The sequence below is a fragment of the Lissotriton vulgaris genome, chromosome 1_2 (assembly GCF_964263255.1).
Source record: "Lissotriton vulgaris chromosome 1_2, aLisVul1.2, whole genome shotgun sequence".
NCBI classification, from domain to species: Eukaryota; Metazoa; Chordata; class Amphibia; order Caudata; family Salamandridae; genus Lissotriton; species Lissotriton vulgaris.
The window spans coordinates 239,779,717-239,802,108 of NC_141686.1; the positions used below are offsets into that span (position 1 = coordinate 239,779,717).

The 22,392-nt window shown below is 49.4% G+C and overlaps 1 protein-coding gene across 2 annotated transcripts in view; it reads right to left on the minus strand.

Moving 5' to 3' along the window:
* Positions 1-22,392, minus strand: part of GPBP1L1 (GC-rich promoter binding protein 1 like 1) — a 411,897-nt gene that overhangs the window by 245,517 nt on the left and 143,988 nt on the right. For both annotated transcript variants that reach the window (XM_086953160.1, XM_086953159.1), the window contains exons 4-6: positions 21,320-21,449; positions 17,561-17,865; positions 13,658-13,730 (exon numbers count right to left, since the gene is read on the minus strand). In XM_086953160.1, coding sequence (XP_086809286.1) covers positions 13,658-13,730; positions 17,561-17,865; positions 21,320-21,449 — 508 coding nt within the window. The remainder of the gene's footprint in view (positions 1-13,657; positions 13,731-17,560; positions 17,866-21,319; positions 21,450-22,392) is intronic.

The following is a 22,392-nucleotide window of genomic DNA, read 5'->3' on the forward strand; positions in this document are numbered from 1 at the left end:
TATGCACAAGATTTGAATTTAGCGGCCCACATGCCTCGAACACAAGGTTCTTCTATGGTTAGTGCCTAAATCTCACATACTCTCCTCAGTGATGTGATGGCTATGAGGAAAGCTTCTTTCCAAGTGAGAAATCGCAGCTCACATCTGTGCAATGGTTCAAAAGTTGGATCAGTCTGGTGAGGACAATGTTGAGATTCCACACTGGAGCAGGTGGAAGTCTTGGGGGAATTACTCTTAAGTCCTTTTATAAATGCTTTAATGACAGGCACTCTTAATAAAGACAAGAAGTCTTTTGAAGGTATGCAGCAACATGTAAGCGTATGGATGAGTACGCTAAGTTTAAACGTTGTAGATTTAATAAATAACATAATGTTCTGAACTGAAGCATCAAGCGGGTTGATTTGATTGTTATTACAATATAAGACAAACCGCTGCAACTTTGCTGCATAGAAAGTGTTTGTGTTAGGATGTCTAGCCTTTGATAATGTTTATGCAGTCTGGCAGGAGATTGAGGTATCCAAACTAAGACTTCAGGTGCCAGATAACAAGGTTGAAATTACTGGGATTTGAAAGTCTTATCTCTCCACGGCTCTGCGTAAGGATATTGGGTATAAGCTGGAGTTTTTGGTGAGCAAATGCTGAGAGCTCCAACAGGGTGGTGAACCAGGGCTGACGAGCCCATGTGGGAGCAACTAGGATTAGTGTCAGGGACGCCTGTCTGAGCTTCCGAATCACTAATGGAATGAGTGGGAGATACAGTAAATGTCCCTGACTAATTCATCCATAGTGCATTGCCTCTGGACAATGGGAGTGGATACCTGGATGCGAAGCTTGGAAATTTTGCGTTTAGGTGTGTGGCGAACAGATCTATGCCTGTGAAGCTCCTCATCTGAAAGAATAGGAGGAGAACTAGAGTGTGGAGTTCCCACTCATGCATCTGTTGTCTTTGACGACTGAGCAGATCTGATATTTGATGGTCTACTACTAGGTGTACTGCAAGGAGATACATTTTGTGGCATATGGCCCACCTCCAGATATTCTGTGCTAGTTGTGACAGCTAGCGAGAGTGTGCCCCCCCTGTTTTTGTAAGTAGTACTTTGCGGTCATATCTGTCCGTATCAGGACATCTTTGCCTACTAGATTAACCCCATAGGCTTTTGAGAGCTAAAGAAATAGCTAGAAGCTTTAGATGATTTATGTGAAGCTGCTTTTGCTGCGAGCTCCACATGCCCTGTATTGTGTATGTTTGGAGATCAGCTCGCCAACCAGTGAGCGATACGTCTGCTGTTAGCACCGTCTGTGGATCTGGGTCGATGAAGAGCCGCCCTTTTGAAAGATTTTGTGGAGTCCACCACTGCAGAGATCAATGAGTGCGGCTGTCCAACAACACTAGATCTGATAACTGAAACCAGAGCCTGGTTCCACTGACGTGCTAATCATCCCTGAAGGGAACGCATTTGAAGTCTTGCGAAAGGGACTATTAGGATGCAAGACTCCATAATCCCTAGTAAGTCCATGATCACTCGAGCTGGCAATGAGTGTTGAGGCTGAAACTGGGATAGTAGTCTGCATATTGCAGATTCTGGCTGGATTGGGGTAAGCAAGAGCCTTTTGTACATCTATAGTGGCTCCCAAATACGCTTGTGTATTGGATGGTTGGAGATGGGACTTGGACAGGTTCACTGTGAATTCAAGATCGTGGAGCAGCTGCACTGTTTTTTGAGTGTGGCGTAGACAGCTTTGCTGCAAGTCGGCTTTTATGAGCCAGTCGTCTAAGTACGGGAAGACGTGCATATGTTGTCTTCCTAGATGAGCTGCGACTATTTCCAGGCATTTGGTGAAAATCCTGGGTGCGGTGGTGACTCCGAATGGGAGTACCTTGAATTGATAATGTTGGACCACGAACCTGAGGTGTTTGCAGTGAGCGGGGGTATTGAGATGTGGAAATAGGCGTACTTGCTGAAGGAGCAGGAGCACTTGTTTGAGTATTACCATATGAAAGTGGTCTGATTGAATGTATAGATTCAGGTCTGAGCTCTAGTACAGGCCTGAGAGAGCTGTGCTCCTTGGGAATTATGAAGTACAGGGAGTATACACCGGCCCTTTGATATTATAATGGGACTGGTTCTATAGCTCATTTCCTTAACAGAGAGAGGACTTGTGCTTGAGAAGGTTGAGATGTTCTTGTGACATTGGAGGAAAGTTTGGGAGAGCGTAAGTTGCAGGCAGTAATCATACTGGATAATTTGTAGAACCCATCTGTCTGAGGTTTCCAGAGAGGGAGAGTGGGAGAGACGTCCCCCAACAGGAGTGGAATGATCAGGGGGTAGCAGAGAGAAGTCACTACTTGTTGTTTGCGGGGGAGTGTGTGTTGAGTTGCCTTTGCCTCTGCCTCTTCCCTTACTGTTCCTCTAAACCCACCTCTAAAATAGCATTTTGAGGAGGGCCATTGATTGTTGCCCTTGTAAGAGGAGGAGGGATTCTCTGTGGATATATTCTTGGAGCCAACCCCTGTAAAAGGAGTAACGAAAGTATTCCCCATTTAAAGTTAACAAATAGTTTCTTACCCGGTGTTATTATACCTTTGTTTAATGACCGTTTACCTCCTCAGTTTTTGCGATTTTTATTCTGAGTTACTTGTATCTTTTTCTCTGTTTTTTCAGATAATCTCCTAAAGTCAGGATTTTGACCTTCGGTTCATCATTATTCTTCCTTTCCTTCGTTTGCTGATGGTTTGAAGAAATTGTTTCAACTGCGTTTTTTCATGACTTATCCTGTTCTACACCACATTTAAAAGAGGCAGATTGTCTATGGGCTCATGCCTTTTATTTGTTGTTAATGTTCTATTCTGGAACCTTTTTGCTTTAGGATGTATGCGGCTGCATGGACTGCATTAAAAGAAATACTCATAATGTTAGCCTCCGTGTCTTTAATAAAATCCAGATTCTCTAGTCATGGTAATAGGAGAATCACAATTCGGTGGTGGTCCCATCCTTCTAGGACCACCTCTAGCACAGGGCAAAAATACAATCCCAACCAAAGGCCCTGTAAAGCATTATGGGGCGATATTCTAGAGTGCAGTGAATATTATAGTAGCCAATATCAAAACACTCAAGGGGCAGGCTCTCTGGCTCAGCTGAGAGCTAATAATATTCACTTAACTCTAGAATCTCGCCCCATAATGCTTTGGGCATTATATTTTTGCCCATAACTTTGCTTGGGGTGGTCCTAGGAGGACGGGACCACCACCGAATCATTCAGCAGGATATGCTCTTTGTGTTAAAGGCATCTGCTTGCCCTCCCCCTAGGTAAGGAATGACCCCAAAATCATCACCTCTCTCATTGCCTGATGGTTTTCAAAGTTTCCTTTTGTGAATTGGTTGTACGCTTTTTAGCATGTAAAGTTGACTTACCATAGGGGTGTGGGTACAGTAACTCCATTCCCCTCTGATAATTTACACAGGGATGTGTGCCATGTCAACTCTTCACTTTGTTCTGCACCAAAACACGCAGCCTGCAAAGGCAATGTGTGTGTAAAGGTACAGGGCCTCTAAGGGTGGCACAATAAGTACTGCAGCCCTTAGAGACTATCCCTGGTCATTGTGCCCTGGGCACCTGTGGTACCATTTACCAGGGACTGACCTGTGTGCAGAGAGTGCCAATTGGATTTGGTCTTCAATGCAGTTTTAGGGAACCCTGGGTACCTGATTGGCAGGAGCCCGGTAACTACGCACGAGTAACCTGGCGCAAAGGGGAATCTGCAGGGTTAAACACGGACCTTGGGAGGGCCATGATCTGGGGGATCGACAGGACCCATCTCCTGGCCCCCAATGTGACTGGCAGCTGTTACGCTCCTCCCAAGATGAGAAGGAATGGCCTGGGACACCATCTCTGGGCCCCTAACGACCATGGAGTACAGTTTACTCACTGCATCCCCCAGCTGTGGCAGGCATGTCCCTGAGCCTGGGTGGGACCAGGGCAGCGACTACAGAGTTGATACCTCACCCTCAGGGAGGAAGGGGAGAAGAGAGCTACCAGTCCTGTGCAGACAGGGGCAGCTTCGAGTAGGTTCCCTGATTAGAACCGAACAAGAAGGGGGTGCCAGGGTGGAACTGTGTATTCCCGCCAATGATTACCAAAATAAAAGCGAACAACAAAAAGGAAGCCACTTCGCAGCCTCAAAATGGAAAAGTTGCGGCCAGAGACTTATCATTTATTCATGCTTCCTCATAAGGGAGCAACCTATAATGCCCTATTGGCTTCTTAAGGCCCAAGTTTCCATCCATGTTGTTGCCCCAAGACAGAGGGGCATCACCAACGATGTAGGGGGGTATGAGAGAAAGACATGGATGTGAGAGGGCAGGGGGAAGAGTGATGCAGCAACCAGCCACTCCCCCTTCCCACATTTCCACCCCAAGGTAATCCTAAAAAAGTTAATAACCCTATGTCAGCAGGGTCATTAGAATTATCACCACCCCAGGATTTACAACCATTTTATGCACTCCCAAGGCCAGAGCTTTTGCTCAAAAGCTGGGATGCAGCGCCCTAGAGGAGCTTCTCCTATGACAGCATTCTGTTTGTTCAAGAAAGACATGGTTTATGGTTGTACAATGCTTTATTCAAAAGTGTTATTAATAATACTTTATTTTAAAGGTGTTATACTTGTTTACAGTAATGAATATTCCTAAAAAGGCATAAATGTTTGATTAATTATAATGGGGTACCTACTTGCAATGCTTTACAACTTATGATTGCAGAAGAATTAGAGTTACTGCTATCAGTGATGGAATGACTAATGTGACGTGATTTTTCCCTATAAGGGTAGTAACATTGACATCATTTCAAGTGGCACAATCTTACTTGGTTATGTGCTATACTGTACAGGGAGGGGAGTCCTTTAATTTGTGGAATCATGACCCTTTAGGGGTCAAATGTAATTTTTTCAGAAGTATTTCCACCAGCATTATGTATATGTGTACATTACTAAGTAGTATTGAGCAAAGCATGTATAATAAATGTACTTTTTCTACAAAAAAAACACTTGAAAGTAATTTATTGTGTGCTGTTATTGCGTATCAACGAATCAACGAATGGTGATTACTAGCCCAAAAAAAACCTCTCCTATGCAGTCCATGGCCTACTCTGTCTACCCTGAGGGAAACAAGTGCTACAAGGGGGTGTTTGGCTTCCAATGAGGAGAGGGTTTGTGGACCAATTACTTGTGCACACCACACAACTAATTGCCAGTTTCCTTACAATTAGTTTTCCAAATCTACTCATGGCAGCTGCAGGTCGAAGGCGTGGCTACGGAGCAGAAGGGAATGGCGGCGTGAGGTCGGAGCTCCACCTGATCCCCGCAATCATCCTGTTTAAAGGAGCGGTGGCGCCCGTGAGAGCCTCTCCAAACAGACTGGAGGCAATAAGAGGGTTGCCTGCACCCTCGGACAGGTAGAGGAGCGGAATATCAGCCTGCCAGCGAGGAGCAGGACCATCGCGGGCCGGGACACGAAGGGGCGCAAAATGGCGGATGACTCTGCAAGCGGAAACGACGGAGCAGCACAACTGGCTAAGAGAAGCCTCATACTCGGCTGAACGAATGGGGGACGTGTTCTACCTGCAGCGCGAGAGACTTGGCGGTGCTGAAGCACGCCCCGAGCCGGCGGGATAGATTGTTGTGCTCCGGCTTGGGCCGGGCTGGGACTCCGGAGCCGAGAGGACAGAGAAGGGTACTGCGAGGTGCCGAGGAGTGGAGACTGCAGCGGCCCCATCCGACCCCTAACCGGCTGGGGCTTCATCGAGGAGTCGACTCCCCCCCCCCCAACACAGCTGAAGGTGGGGTGAGGGATATCTGGGGGATGGCGGGACTATCGACTCGCCCAGTGTGAGGAGGGGTGATACTGCAAGCTGATCCCAGCCGGAAGAAAAACCAGGTGGCTTTGTACGCACGGCAAACTGAGCGAGGGGCCATCACACTGCGACAGGAGGCGGGGCGGTAGGAGAGGAGACCGCTGTCCGCTCCGGGGCAGAAGGAGCCCAGTGGGACATAAGTGAGGCTTCCCCCTTTTACACCGGCCCTGGGGGATATCTGAGGTTCTCCGGCGGCCCAGCGAACACGGGTGAGTCATGGTGGAGCGAGCGGGGAGGCTGAGTGGACCGGCATCGTGGGCCCTGCACCCGGGCCATACAATCACAAGCGGAGACTGTAGGAGAGTAGGGTCTGCAATCCTATGATCCCCCAGATTTTTTGCTTTTGTTTCACTGGTTTACGACTTTCTCTGGCTGTGGGCCTGCCAATCAGACCCACAGCCTTGCTGTTCTCTCACTAAATTGACACGTGTACCTTAGGTGCATTATCCAATTGGTACTGGGCCACCTTATCAGACCATGTAACTCAGGGCATAGGTGTACCCAGAGCCTGCCAGGGGCTGAAGCATGTATTATGCCACCCCTGGATGGCCATCTAAATCTGACACAACTGGCTGCACGACAGCTGGGGCAAGGTGGTGTAATCACCCTTTGCTTTAGATATAGTATCCCTATATCTAACCCTAAAAATGGACACAGATTCCTATCAGTCACTCCTATGGCAGGCCTCGACAATCCTGAAGGCAGAGTGCTTGGAATCGTGTGAGATGGTGCTCTGGCATGAGCTGAGCCCGTTTGCAGATTGCGGAACCAAGTCCTAATAGCTGTTCCATGATAACGCATACTGTATACTCTTAAGTGCATTATAATCCTCGCGGTTAAATGCTATCTCTGGTATCGCTTTATCAAAACATGTCGAGTAAGGTGTCATACGAATTGGAATACTAACCCCTCGCCAATTCTGGCGACGGGGTTAGCATTCCACCCTTCTAGAGGGACACGACATTTATGTAACTGTGAACCCCGGTTAAAGTTAACTCAAGCCTCAGCATCACAAAATGGATGCTGCCACCACAGACACGAGTCTGACCCCCTGCAGCTGGGAGTCCTTCCAGCGAGGGGAGCTTGGACAAAGGGTTTCATGTCAGGGGCGGTGCTAGCACCATCCCAGACAGGGTTTTGTGTATCCTGGGTAGGCAGGGATTTACAGGAAGGTGACTGCAAGTGGCACCCCGGTGCTCACTACGCATCTGCCGGCTAGAACCAGTTCCAGGGGCACACCAGCCCCTGGCCTGGGGAAAGTCCGGCATGGGAGAGGGGTGTTACCACCCCCCTTCCTGGTCCCACCCCTAGGGCAGGACCTGGTCGCGTACCCACCCCTTCCTTTAGGATAAAGATAGGAGCGGGCCCCCTTCCAAATTAGATCATCTTTGAATCAAGAAACTACTTTCTACGAAAGGAACTCTCGACTTCTTAAGATTTCTCCCTTGTGAATAAAGAGTAGTCACCCTGCATCCGCAGGCACCATCTAAGAACTCTGCGGTTTGCTGCACGTCCTTCCTCCGGAATCCGACCGACCAGCACGACGAGACCCGGCTTCCCTGGCACCTCCAACCTCTACCTACCTCTACAGCTAAGCTGAGAACTGTAGGTGCGACGAGACCTCGAGGGACCGGCCATCATCAGAACTGCACGACTTCTATCCAGCACGACCGCCGAGGGATCCTCTGGTGAGTGCTTTGGGGTCCGAGAAACCCCGACCCGGAGCAGCTCCAGCACCGAAGTCCAGCCCCCCAGCCTCCACGAGATCTGCGTGGGGCCCTTCTGCTGCTCACCGCGTTGTCTGGCTACTAGCCCGCTGGCTTGTGGCCTTCTAGACGACGACCAACTACAACAACACTGCTGGTCTGGTTGCTCCAGACTGGCCCTTGCTCCCTTCCAAGAGAGGAGCACCCCAGACCCTCCTGGTCCACTCCAGACGCCATTTTAGGTCCACCGCGTGGGCTTGAATTTGCCAAGACTTGTTTCCAATCCTGGGTCCAGCGACGTCGACAGCATCAACCATCGTGGGACAGCTCGCATCTCCATCCTGGTCGCCGACAACGCCTCCTGGTCCGTGAGACTGCAGAGCCCAGCGTCGCCCACTCACCTGGTCGAGGGGACTTCGCCCGGTGCCATCCTGGTGCCCACACAATCACTGGCTAGTGATTAAGAACTTGGTCCCCTCTGCTTTCAGGTGTCATCCATCTTCGATCCAGGCTTGGATCACTTCGAACTTAAACACTGGTCGCCTGCCAGCAACTTCTTTCTTCAGGCTCCATAGACTGCAACGAGGATTCCCGACGTCTTTCCAGACATATGCATCCGCTGCCCCTGGGCTAGGTAACTTCGGCATTTCGGTGCCCCAGCATAGCCTCACTATCCAAGGGTCCAAAGCCACTTTCGTTTTCAGCCTATCTAGTCGGGTTCGCCCGAGAACACTAACTTTACTTTTACTAGCCTCCATAGACTTTGTCCCGCATCCCGCGTGAGAGTGCACACTCTGCACCAGAGTCTGGCTACTAGCCCGCTGGCTTGTGGCCTACTAGTAATCTGAAGGTTCAGTAACGTAGTCCTAGCGATTCCAAAGCCTATTAGTCCAGTACTTACCTGCTAGTAATTTCGCATTCCACTTTCATAGTATATGGTTTTTCGTGCCCCTCAGGCATTTGTGCAAATTGTGCAACTTAAGGTATTTTCGTAAGAGTTTTGTGGTGTGCTTAGTACCCTGTCCTCATAGAGTACAGGGCTGTTGTGATCTAAATAAATACACTGTTTATTTTCATAACACTTGTGTGGTGTCCTTTCACTTGGTGTTCAAGGGGTATATGTGATGGTATAAAAGCTGGCTTAACACGCCCTCTAGAGTTTAGCCCGAAGACTGCTCGTATCCATGCTACTAGGATAGCTGGTCTATAAGGTTGACTTACAACCAATCACCATAAGGGTTGTTTGGACTGATACAGAGTGCTCACTAGAATAGTGAACATTATATATCAGGCCAACTTCTCACAGAGACTAGACCCCGTAACCCGGAAATCTCCGGGGCTGCCATACAGTGCACAGCGGTGAGAGGGTCTTGCGGCCTTTACTAGCAGCAGCGGCTTGCGACCCCTGGCCTGCGCCTCAGATAAGCGGGAGATCGTAAAGTTCCGACGAGCTAGAATGGAGCTGCCTGGAGAGTGGTGGAACTCCTGTGGGCGCAGGGTGGTACCGGAGACGGGAGCCTGACTGGCCAGACTGAGCTGGGGTCGATGGCGGCCTCTGCCCTGTGGCGCAACCCTGAGGGAGAGCTAGAGGTGGAAGTACATGGAGCCGCCCTTCTGTGGAGACGCTATCAGGGTACCGGCCCCCAGGCACGACGGACATGAGACCTGGACCCTGAGGGTCATTCCTGAATCGGCCGAGTGAGAAGGTTGACCCGCGCTTTGATAGCAGAAGGAACAACGCATTCCGGCGGAGCGACACACAGGGGGTTGAACTTGAACCGGGCCCACAGGAGCTAAGACTCCAGCGGGCACAGCAACAAAGGGCGGAAGAGGTCGAGATAGCCACAGAGCCGTCTCTGAGCTGGTAAAGGAAGATGACCCCCCCCCAAGGTGGCGTACTGACAATAGCGAGCTGAGTCGGAAGGGAGGCAAGATATTGTGCTCTGAAGGAACCTAGGACAACCCGCGATCACCGGAGCGCATATCGCCATCACGCCATGGGGAAAACCAAAGGCAAAACCGAGGGGGCTGCGGCCTCCGAATACTTGGAGGGGGGCACTGCAGGACCATCGGACTTACAGCAGCTTCAGGACCGCATCCTTGAGGCTATTGCAGCAACCAGAGATGCCTTGCAACAAGACATTGCGCAGGTGGTAACGGGATTGGGGCTCCTACGAGCTGACCACGATAACCTCAAGGATAGAGTTGCTGCGGAACACAGCACGGCCTGACCACCGTTTGGAGCTTAGATGGGAGCAGATTTGCTTGAAATATTTAGGGGTATATATCTACCACATGGCGACGGGCGTACTAGAGGGCAACATAGGCAGATGCATACGAGCGCTGAAGGGCTGTATGGCCTTTTGGGCCACGCTGCCGCTGATAGTCACGGGACGCATTTCATTATTGAAAATGATCGCCCTGCCGCGCCTACTCTATTTCTTTCGTACCCTCCCTGTTTGGATTCCTCGATCCCCGTTTTCTCAAATGAAATCCCAGATGACCTCCTTCATATGGGGGACGGGCAGACGTAGGATTGCACTGGCAACCCTCACACACCCGAAAGATGAGGGTGGACTAGAGGCACCCGATTTTGAACTCTACTACTTGGCTGCACAACTGCAGATCTTTACACAGGAGGTAGCGAGAGTATTTCGCGGTCCGGAATGTGAGAGGAATAGGGGCACCCCACGCTACGTTCTAGCTTATAGCTCTACAGCAGAGAATAGCACGGGGGGGGGACCTGACACCCGAAGAACGAACGTTCAAGCTTTGTTGGGATCACTCTCGACGTCGGGCGGGAGAACAACACCCATATGCCCCGGAGATACCCTTGGGTATGCTACCAGCACACCCCCACCGTGGGGACTGGTCCCAACTACAGAGCTGGGAAGAAGCAGGAGTTCAAGTGGTGGGAGACCTCTACGAGGATGGGGCACTGGTTCTGTATCAGGAATTACAAGGAAAAAATGAGCTGCCGAGGGGGGGATACTTGCTGCATGCCACGGTATCTAGGGCCATTCCAGAGCATTGGAAGGAAGGTCTTGTAGAGCTAAGGACAACTATGGCCTGCCAATATACCATGATGGCAGCCGGAACCTATAAAGCGGTGACTTGTTTGTACTCGAGAATGCTCCGGGAAAATTTGCCACCGCTGTCAGCGCTGAAGGCCAAATGGGAAGCAGACCTGGATAGAGAGATCCCAGAAACGGTTTGGGCAGGTTTAGTGCGGCGGGCCAGGAACAGCACGAGGAATGCGCGCTTTCAGCAGATCCATTTTTATGTGCTGCATAGGGTGTATTTAACACCGGGGAAAATTAAGAAATACTTCGGAACGGATAATGCGGGATGCCCGAGATGTGCTTTCGAGGGAGCGGAGCTGGAACACATGTTATGGTCCTGCCCTGATCTCAGAGAATACTGGCAGGAGGTGGCCGACACTTTGTTGGAGGTGACGGAGAGAACAATCCAGTATGATATAGCAGTTTGTTTGTTGCACTGGTTCCCCCACACGCCTAAGAACAAAACAACGAGCAAATTTATTGACATGGGTTTATTGGTAGCCAAAAGGGAAATCACAAGAAACTGGAAGGCGAGAATAGGTCCCACACACAGGAGATGGGCCACTAAAATCTTGAAATGGGCCGCTTGTGATAGTACACACAGATACCAGTTGGCTCGCCGTAAACCAACTGAAAGGGCACTGGACACGGCGGTAGCTTGGGAGACACTGGTCCAAGCCCTGAGAGACAGTGCACAACAGGAGGAGGGGGCAGAATTGGAAGACATTGGAGAAGGCCCTAGTACAGGACCGGGGGCATCGCAAAACTAGGTTACAATTGGAAGGCGACTCCTAATTGCACCCATAGAGCAGGAAGAGGCAAATACTCATGAGTGGGTGGTGGACACATGGGGAGGGAGGGGGGAGGGAGTTGGGGACATTTCCAGGGGTTGGGGAGTTTATAGAGTAGAACCACTGAAAAGCAGACCAGTTCATACTTCGGAGGGAGGGTTACACCGACCACATAGTACTGGACAATGGGAAGTTTCCAGTTTATTGCCGCCCGACCTCCGGGTTGTGGGCCGAAAGGCTGTGTAATGATGTGGATGGAAACAGACAAAAGCGAGAAATGAGCGAAGTAACCCAATGTGACAAATGTGATACTGTAAATCTGCAATAAAAATTATGTTAAAAGAAAAAAAAAATGGCAGCTGCAGGTCCAGGACCTCCACTGCCTTTCTGACCATGGAGTGGAACGACAACCTTTGGGATGAGAGCCCACTGCGAACTCCAACTCTGTCAAGGGATCAAATTCACTGGCCGAGCATAACTTTTGCAGTTTATATTCATTCTCTTCTCGGTTGTCCCAAGAGGCATACAGGTTGATGGGATTAACATGTTAATAAGAAGAGATCATTAATTCTTTGCCTACACTCCTCTTCTTTGAAGAGCCTCTGGACTTCCTGCTTAGATCTTTTCTGCTGATGGGTGGTGCAGACAGCACCAAACCAGACACCAGTGGAGGCATCAGAGGTTTCTGTGGTGGCGTCAGCCATGCATACTGTAGTGAAGGCAGGGTCAGAAGCAGGGGACAAAGGACCAGTGTTATATGGTGCCACAGGCATTAACCTGGGAAGCCGAAAGACATCCCAGTGGCGCAACGGAGGAATCTGTGGCCCGGACAAAAACTCCAACCACAGTTGAGAAACGCAGCTAAATCCATACCTTGTACCATGAAATCTTGATAAGAAGGATATGGAGCCGGGATTTCAGGATATGTTGGTGCCACCGCCAGTGGATCTGGGAGTGTTGGGGCAGACGACTACTGAGGGGATATCTGCTCCGATATTAGGCCTGACTGGGTAACAGCTAGGAGATGGGTAAGTTAGTTCCTGCATAGCCAATTCTGCCTCGGAGGATGAAGATTCTGTGAGAGACGGGGGTTACCCAGGGGATATATCCAGATGTTTCTTTTGTTTCCTGTGCTGTTTCCGGAGAAATGAGAGGAAGGCGGTTCGGCTTGATCCATCAAGCGACAACACTCAATCAGTCATTGAGGCCAGGGCCATGAAGAGCTTGGCCTCTGGCTTCTTGATTGCCTTAGGGTGCACACTGACATGAATCACAGGTAGGGAAATCTTAGTCCAACCAAAGGACCACAAACAGACAGAATGAAGGTCTGTTATGGACATGTGTCCCTCACAATCCTTACATAAGCCTTGAAGCCAGAATGCTTGCGGGACAGGGGCTTTGTAGACTTAGTTCTGCGCGTGTACAAAAACTTTTGAGTGAGAAAAACTCAGAGCGACCTCTATATCTGCGTCAAGAAAAAAAAAAAGAATGGACATTGATGATCCAGGGTGGGCGTAATATAGCTTTGGTGACTTCATCTGATGCAACCTGCACTGATATAAAGCCAGCCCCTAATGGCAGTGTGACAGCTTTGGAGTTCCCAGATCCAGTTTTGATAACGGGGACTATTTTACAGCTAGAAGTATTCGCCAAAAGCAGTAACTATTAGAAAATTCTCCCACAGTTATGTTCATGTGGGTGCTCACACAATGTGCACAGGCAACTCATTAGGGAATAGACACTTAAGACTACAGAAAAATCTGTTTTCTTGGCAAAAATACCTCTATGCAAATCAGACTATGGATAAATCTGCAGGCAGTTTCCAGTGTTATTTTTCAAGGGCAAAGGCCTGATGGATCAAAATTGTCAGAGGCTCTGGTTAAGACCAGCTGTTTCATAGACATTAACACCAAATGGCCAAGAACAAGTTTAAACTACTTTTAGGTGGTCAATACAGAATTTCGGGGTCAGTTGAGATGCAATTTCATACATGACAGTTTTCCAATTCATTGCTGGTATTCCACGCAGCTGTTTATATCGATTTTGAACTAACCTATAGAAGTTTCTAATCCATACAGGAGTTACAAAATACAAGATCAGACCAATTTGAGAACTTGCATTCTACTCATTCAGACCATCAAAATCAGCCTTTTTCCTTAAAGGATACATGCATTGAAAGCTTGAGACTTACCCCACACTCCAGACGGGGTCCCTACAGGCTTGTTATAATTATTTGGTCGCCCGGCTTCCGGATTTAAAGATGGCTAAAAACAGAACCAGAAAAGCAAGTTACATACTATACAGGTTATATGACAGTAGACCTTTCCACAGAGAAGGCAACATAGACCTGTATTTTATATGTTATTACAGTAAGTAATTAGTACACCCGAATGGACAAGGCCAATACACTTCTGATAGAACTACTGAGATGATTCCATTATTCCCAGTTGGTACCATGTGCTATGTACCAATCTTGTGGGTCCTGTAAAAAGTCAATCAATAATAGACCATCCTCAAAGCGGGTTAATCCTCAACTGAGTGGTTAAAACTGCGCAGGCCATGGCATCTAACTAGCAGAACCCACTGCCCTAGAGTATATGCATCCACTTACCAGCACCCCCCATTAGAACTGCAGTTGTAGTAAACTGTTATTGCAGCGTCCTTCCCTCCACCCACACACTTTTTGCAGGGTATTTGGTGCAACTTTGACTGAAGGGCACTGGGTTCCTACTAACCAGGTTACAAGTACCAATGTTCTTTCCTCAAAATTTACATTTTGTTCCCCCAAAAGGCAATACCTTTAGCGCCTTCTATGTCACTAGTAAATGGTACCCCAGAGTGTAGGAAGCTGGCTCTGTATTATCATCATCATCAAATAACTATTTGATTCAAAAAGAATCATAAAAGTATACAAATTAAAAAAGTTCATACATACAAAACACAAATGGTATTTCATATTCCACGATTTACAGGCAGAATATATCATCTCAAAATACATAAAATAAATAAAAGTAGTTCATAGTTCATAGCGATTCCTAATTAAAATGGCGAATCTGATAAAACTGAGCATAGAACTACATATAGCAGCAGTTGATAGCGATCTCAAATAGTCAAAACCTTCCTTATATGTGCATGGTCTAATATCCTCAAGAGAGGTTTAATAAAACAATCTCTTGGGACTTTATAAGGTGAACAAAAGAGCACAAAGTGCATGTGCTCTGTTGGGCTACATTATTGCATGGACAAGGGGATAGCCTCACACCCCAACCCCCTTGTTTACGGAAGGCCACTAAAAAGTGCAGTGCATTCAATCGGAATCTCGTCAAATAAAAACGCCATTGTATCTGTGCTGTAAAAGACAAATAAAACTGTTGCTGGTGGCTTGAGGCGTCAAGATGGCGGTCGCACTCTAAGAGTGCTCCGGACCCCCATCCATCATCCGCCCTCAGCAGCTGCCATCGGTGTGCAGCCCTTGTGTTCCCGGATTCCCCTGGCTGCCCTGCACTCCCCGGTGTCACGGAGTGTCTCTCCTAGGCTTGGCAACGCCTCTGCCGGCCCGATCCTTCCTGGCAGCGAGGTAGGCAACATGGCGGCCCCCATTTGAGCCAGCGAGGCGACCTGGCACTGGGAGCTCCAATCGGCAATTCCCGGCTGTCCGACAGGCTCACCGCCCCCGTCGGGCGGGTGGAGCCGCTGAAGTGACCTGCTCCCCGCCGACGCCCACCCCATCGGACAACGAAGCTTTCCCCGAAGTCGCTGTGCCGTACCTGCCTACCGACGGCCCCCCCCACTAACATCTTGTCCGGGCCGCTGAGACGGCGAGTGGCTCCCGCGAAGCAGGGCCTGCTTCCGCAGCAGCGTCGCCACAGTCGACCCTGCGGCCTGCGGTGACCGGGGACTGATGCAGGCCCCCCAGAGGTGAGGGAAGCTTGGGACGGGGCGGTGGGCTTCCCTTTGGCCTTGCCTGTGGGCTGTTCGAGCGGGCTGGGAAGCTTGGGAGCCCCGGGCGCACCACCGGCAGTCACAGCCCTCCCCACTGACATACCGCTTGGGCCGTTGGGACGGTGTTTGGATCCCGCGAGGCCGACCCTGAACCTGCTGCGGCGGCGCCCCATAGGTAGATCCTGCCCCGCGGCCTGAGGCGGCCGGGGGCTGCTGCAGTCCCCCAGAGGTGAGGGGAGGCGTGGGACGGGGCACGGGGCTCCCCTTTGGCCTCGAACGTGTGCTGCTCGAGCAGGCTGGGGAGGCCTGGGACTGCACTGCCGGCAGGGACAGCCCTCCCACCCGGCCATTGACCGGCCCACGGCGCCTTCCCGGGGTGCCTTTGGGGCCCTGGAGGTGTCGAGCCGGAGGGCACATCGGACCAGCTCAGGGCTCTTTTGCTTAATCTCCTTCTCCCAGCTCGCCTTAAGGTCCTTTTCCAAGACAAGACCTTCTTCGAAAGCCCGCAGGCGGCATGGACTTGGCTTACAGAAGAGCGCCCCCTCCAGCCTGGGCGGGCCCCATCCCCTGTCCGGAGGCGTACAACCCACTTGAACCACGAGGTGCCCAGGCTGCAGCGGCGCTGAACCGGATCCCGTAGGCGAAGCCGCCGTCAAGAGGGGGCTTCTCACTCACCAGGGGGGAGGGGAGGGGGGAGGTCCCAGCGGCCCCGTCTCCGCTCATGGATAAGGGCACACCCCCCCGCCCCCCCCCTCTGCTGTGTCCTCCTTGGTCGTCATTGATGGGGCCTCTGAGTCGGGTGCGGGCCTGCGGAAGGCAAGATCGGACTCACTTATCCGGCAGCCCTGTGATCCGTGGCACCCTGGACGATGTGGAGCTCTGCACAATCACCACCTGGTGTCTGGTCTTCGCTGGCTGGGTTCGACCTGCCGCGTCTGCTTGGCCCAGCCGCCTGAGCCATGCTCACCGCCTGGAGAACTGGCCGCCCATGGCAGTTCCTTGAGGGGGAAGGGCCCCGAACTGTCTACGCTCTCCTAGTTTGTGCACCTGCCCTGTCTTCCTCTTTGTACCACATCCTTTTTGCTATTTGCAAGACTGTTGCTGATATCCCGACTTACTTATCTTTGAAGCTCTTGTGTTTAAAGCTGTTGGCATTTATCCTGTGATATGGAGGCGGGTCCTCCTTAGCAAACTCTTGACTGGTGGTACTTCTCCCTACTAACCGTTTTTTTAGTACCTTTACCCTAGCGGGGGTTTTCTTGGTTGATTGGAATTTGGAGCGACAGATGCTTCATGTTTCAAAGAGTAGGGTGGAGGGAGTTAGGGTGGAGGGAGTTTGGGAGGCGGGGTGGGAGTCCGTTGGCTCCCATTGAATGTTTTCAGCCGCCTACGGGACGCTTTTTGGTTCAGCTCTGCTTAGCCACTCCTCAGCCATTGTTGGTGCTACCTGCGTGTGGTTGGTTGCAGCTCTCCTTTTTGACGAAATGTGGTGGGTGGGTACACGCCTGACACGCAGCTCCTGTTGTCCAATACTTTGTTATTTTCGGCCGCCTAGGGGGGTGGCTGCGGGCGGTCGCTCCACCCCCTCCCCACCCCCAACCCCATTCTGCTCCTTGCTCGGCCTCTAGTGTATTGTGCCTTTACTTTGGCACGGGAAACTTTTTTTAAAATATAATTTTGTTATGGTTTTGACAGGCGGCTAAGGCAATCCTCATTTCCCTGCCCTTATCAGGATTCAAACTTTCCTACTCTTTGTAAGAAATTTTACTTTTTTGATGCACATCTTTATTTGAATTGCACATTATTTAATCAAATGCATATTTTCAACCAAGACTAGTCTCACATTATCTTGGCACACAGATTGCACCCCAGACTAGATGTTTTCCCTAGATTAGGATTCTTCTGGACAAGAGGTACGTTTGAATTCTGGGCACAAATGTGGTTTGCCCAAACAAATTGAACAGCATGGTGGTAGCTGGAGGCTAAGGTAAGTATGGTCCTGTGTATTACAATTTTTAAGAGGACTCAAATGTAAGGCAGAAGCACATGGCGTCACATTGTAAGAGGGGGTTGGTCAAATAAGTGCTGAGTGAGAGTAAGAACTGCCAAGTGCTTCAAGCCAAGGGAAAACAAAAGATATGGTGATACTTACAAAGTCTTCATCCTCAAATTGCAGTCTCTCTTTCTTGTCATCTTTCCTTTCTTCACGGATCTCACTTTGCTGCTTTTCCTGGTGGGTAGAGTTTTTGCGAGGTGGGAAGTTGCCATTCCAGTGACGATGGGACCCATTCCCATTGCTGTTGCTCCCATTACTTCCGCTTCGCAGGTTAACAGCATCATGACCGCGTGTCTGACCGTGACAGCTGGGCTGATTTCCAGACTGTATAAGGCGAGTTCCCTTGGCTACTGCAGAATCCACAGAGTCATGACGAAGTAGTGAGGGCTGATGCCAGCAATCTATAAGATGGTAGAAACAAAACAAATTTACTACACAAACATTGTTCCAATGTCCTGTCTTGTAGCATGTACAAAGGTAAATGCTACTTAGCAGTATGCATCTGTTCTTGGCATGTAGAGCTGCAGATTCTCACACTGAGCATTAGATCGCCACCTGGTGTTGGGCTCGGATGATTGCATGTTGTCATCTTGGAAGAAGTCTATGTAGTCACGAGATGGGCGACTCCTCCCTTGGACGATAGTGCGCATGGGCATCGACTCCATCCTTAGATTGTTTCTCGCCATGATGGGAAATGGAGTTAATATAAATAGAAAAAAGGGATGTTCATGTGTATATAGCTAATTAAGATAGAACTTGAAGAGATACAGGTGCCGGGGAGGCGGTTGGGTGTGTGAGCATCTGCAGCTCTACATGCCAAGAACAGATGCATACTGGTAAGTAGCATTTACCGTTCAAGGCATATGAGCTGCAGATCTCACACTGAGCATTTACTATACAGCAGTGTTTCCCCTAGCGGTGGTCGCCTGTATCTGCTGCAGTGCTTTGATAAGAGTTTTGAAGACAGCTTGGCTTAATGCAGCTTGCCACTTTGCTTACACATCAACCCACTAGTGTTTAATGAAGGTATGTAAGGTAGACCATGTTACTGCTTTACATATGTCTTCTAGAGTAATGTTCCCTAAGATCTGTTCCTGTCAGAAAACTAAGGTTCCAGGCAAGAATAGTGAAACGCCAAATTAGGTACTACTTAGTCCGCTCAGTGGTCCATACAGCACATGTTTTGTGTGCCCTGCTGAACCGCAGTGTATGCCTAGGCCACTGAGCAGCAGGGGCCCACCAGTCACTGTGTTAGTGTAACCGCAAGTGCTGAGTGGGTGTGCAACCTGTGATGATGGGTGCACTGGTATGTCCTCTGACATGGCAAAATCAAGACTCAGCACCAAATGTGAGACCTGTTGGCCTGCGGAGTGGGGCTGCATGTGAAAAGAGGGTGCCCTGTCCATGAAAAGGTGAGCAGTGAGACCTGGGTGCGCACAGGCGGGCAGACACCTCTGGGTGGCGGGAGTGGATGGGTTGCAGTAGACTGGATGCACAATGGCGGGACTGCGATTTAGGCGTGTGCAGTCGTATATACTCTGCCATTCCTGATTCTTTACTATGTTTCAGATGTGGGAGCTTGGGCGCTCCACTAGGTCCCGGCACGCGGTTGGAGACACAGTGGTGGCATAAAGGTAAGCTGTGAGAGTTTTGTCCACAGTGTGGGCATTCACTGTCTCTCCTCATCTGTTCATTTCTCTCCATCACACTCTTTCTCTCTCCTTTTCTCTCTTTACTCCTCCTCTGTTTCTCTCTTTCTCATTCTCTTTCTCTCTCTCTTCCTCTCTCCCATTGTTTCTGTCTAAGTGCTACTTAGTTACTGCCAACTGAGCTGAGCCCATGTGCAGCCTGTGATCTTGCGTGGCCATCCTGGCAATTAACATCTATTTTGAATTGTGAGCTCGGCTTAGCCGCTGGTACACAATGAGGGAGGAGGTTGCTTCAGCATGTGGTGGACACTCCTCTACACACGCCGGTGGCGGAAGGTGAGCAGAGAGGCTTGTTTGTGCAGTGACGGGCAGTCACCTCCGGGCAGTGGGAGGTGGTGTATGTGGAGGTGAAGAATGAGGAGGAGCATTTTGAGGTGAAAGGTTTGAAGGAACAGGAGGTGAAGGAGAGGGTACAGAAGAAGGGTGCATAGGTAATGTGGCAGAATCCTTCTTGACATGCACTGGAGGTGTAGGTGCTGTATCTAATTTCCTCTTTCTGTGTGGCATAGTAGAGACAAGTCGTGTTTGTGGATCAATGTGGATCTTTTTTGCAAAGGATCAGGCTGAAAAAGCTCTTCTTGAGAAACCGATTTTGGCGCAGATTTTTCCAGTTCCTGGCATGGTTATAGCTTGTCTTTAACCTTAGGAGCTGGTATAGAGTCCTTTGGCATAATATTCGGCACCAAAGATATTGTCTTTGGAGTCTAGACCTGTTTCTTGGGCTTGGAAGCATCGGAAGCAGGCTTTGTGGGTTTCGGCACCGAAGATTTCTGACTGGAAGCGGTTTTGGTCAGCTTGGGAGCATCGGAAACAGGCTTCATTGTTTTCAGAGCCGTCTTGTCTTTAGGAGTCAACGGTTTTAAAGTGTGTTTCGGAACAAGCTCCTGAGCTACCGGAAGGCTTTAATATTTTCTTCAGAGCCGGGTTTGCTAGCGGGGCTTTCAAAGCAGTGTTCCGGTCATGACTGGGCCCCGAACGCGGAGTTTTGACCTTTGCCTTCGATTCAGGTGTAGGCGCTGGGGCAGGGGCAGTAGTACTCACGGGTTGACCCGAAGGTACGGATTCATCGGAGTCGTCTGCCTCAGATACGATTTGGAGATCACCAGGATCTTCCTCTGGGACGCATTGACCTTCGAAGATATCCACCGGTTCCGGAGCCGATCTCTGCTCAGATCTTGAATGGTCTTATTGGATCAAAAGGATGCACAAGCTGTACACTCGGGGCATCCTTTCCATGAGTTGTAGGCCTCACTGCGTGGATAGGCCCAACGGCCAGCGTTGACGAACGGATTCGATGTGATGATTTAGTCGATAGTTATTGATAAAGAAAGTTGTTTGGTAAGTTGTTACATGTCAAACTACTGGAAAAGTAGATTTCGAACCAGAGCGGAAAAGTTACATCCGAGCCCCATGGCGGAAAAAAACAATCTAAGGATTGAGCCGATGCCACTATCAAAGGGAGGAGTCACCCATCTTGTGACTACAAACACTTCTTCCAAGACGACAACAACAAGCAATCATCCGAGCTCAACACCAGGTGGGAGTCTAATGCTCAGTGTGAGATCTGCAGCTCATATGCCTCTAACAGTGTTTTCAAGCTAAAGGTTATCCTAATCTTTGTCTTGTTACACCTACCCTACCAACATAAAAGCGCTTGATTAGTCAAAACATATGCGAGAGGACAAATAGGTGATCATTCATATTCCAAGCATGACCAAAGAAAATGTGGTTTCAAATTAAACGCCCCTTATAATCAAATAAATATAATTAAAAACATTTTAGTTGAAAGTAATGCCAACCTCGGTTTCTCAGAAACCATGTTCTAGGGGCCTGCATCCTGTTGGAAACCCAAAACACATTTGCTGAGAACAGAACTGGCAACTGATCAATGTATTGGTATGTGAGAATAGTCATTTGTCACAGTATGAAAGGGTTATTTCAATTAGTACGAGATACAGGAGACCATGGGGCACTAAGGGCAAAATGTAGAGTAGTTGCACACTGTGGCTGTGAAATTCCATCACTTCAAGAGCAACAAACATTGCATTAACCCACAGTACATTCCAAAACCAAATTCATCTCAATAAGTTGAATCTGAAGCTTGATTAATCGAATAAACTTGCAGTGCTTTCTCTAGTGACATTACCTCCTGCAGTTTTAAGGGATCCGTTGTTAAAGAAGCCATCAGACGAGTTATGCCGTCTGCGGTTTACTCCATATCGGCCCTCTCCTCGTGGCAGGTGCTCTCCGTGCTTCTCGATTCCAGCTGCAGGAGACTGTGGATACAGAAAGTATTGCTCAAATTCTTGCTGCTCAATTGGGTTTTGGATATCACACCAAACAAAGGTTATGTTTATGTCTGAAAATGTGCATAACACGGTTGAACACAAGTTACTTACCTTCGGTAACGCTTTTTCTGGTGGATACAGTATCTGCCTGTGGATTCCTCACCTTGCGATTGCTCACCCTGTGAATATCCCCTGTCAGCAACATTCGGAAATTCTTTCGTAGCTCCTCACGCCGACTACGTCACAGAAGCACGGCATCGCACGCGGCTCGGCTGACGTCACTGAATCCATAATAGGACCCCGTTGGCGTGATGACATCAGTTCCGCCCTTTTTTCCGTGCCCTTGAGGCACACTGACAGACCGACAACAGTGTATATATATATATATATATATATATATACACACAGTACAAAGTAATCAAGGTAACAAACAGTGTGAAGACAATGCATTAGAGCAAAAAGAAACAAGACATTGCCTTAAAAACAACATGCACAAAAGCCATAGCAACTATTATAGGTATACAAGGGTGGACAACGGGGAGGCGGGTGGGTCAGTGAGGAATCCACAGGCAGATCCTGTATCCACCAGAAAAAGCGTTACCGAAGGTAAGTAACTTGTTCTTCTAATGGATACATCTGCCAGTGGATTCCTCACCTTGTGAATAGATTCCCACATCAGTCCCACTCCAGGAGGAGGGTGTCCACCCTTCTATACCAAGAAGTCCTGAAGGACGGAACGAGCAAAGTGTCCGTCCCATCTCACCTCTGCATCTAAACAATAATGCTTTGCGAAAGTGTGAAGGGAGGCCCAAGTTGCCTCCCTGAAAATGTCCTCCACAGGAACACCCCTAGACAAGGCAGACGTAGATTACTTTGCCCTAGTAGAATGAGCTCTCAAAACTTCTGGACGTTCCTTACCGGCCAGGGAGTA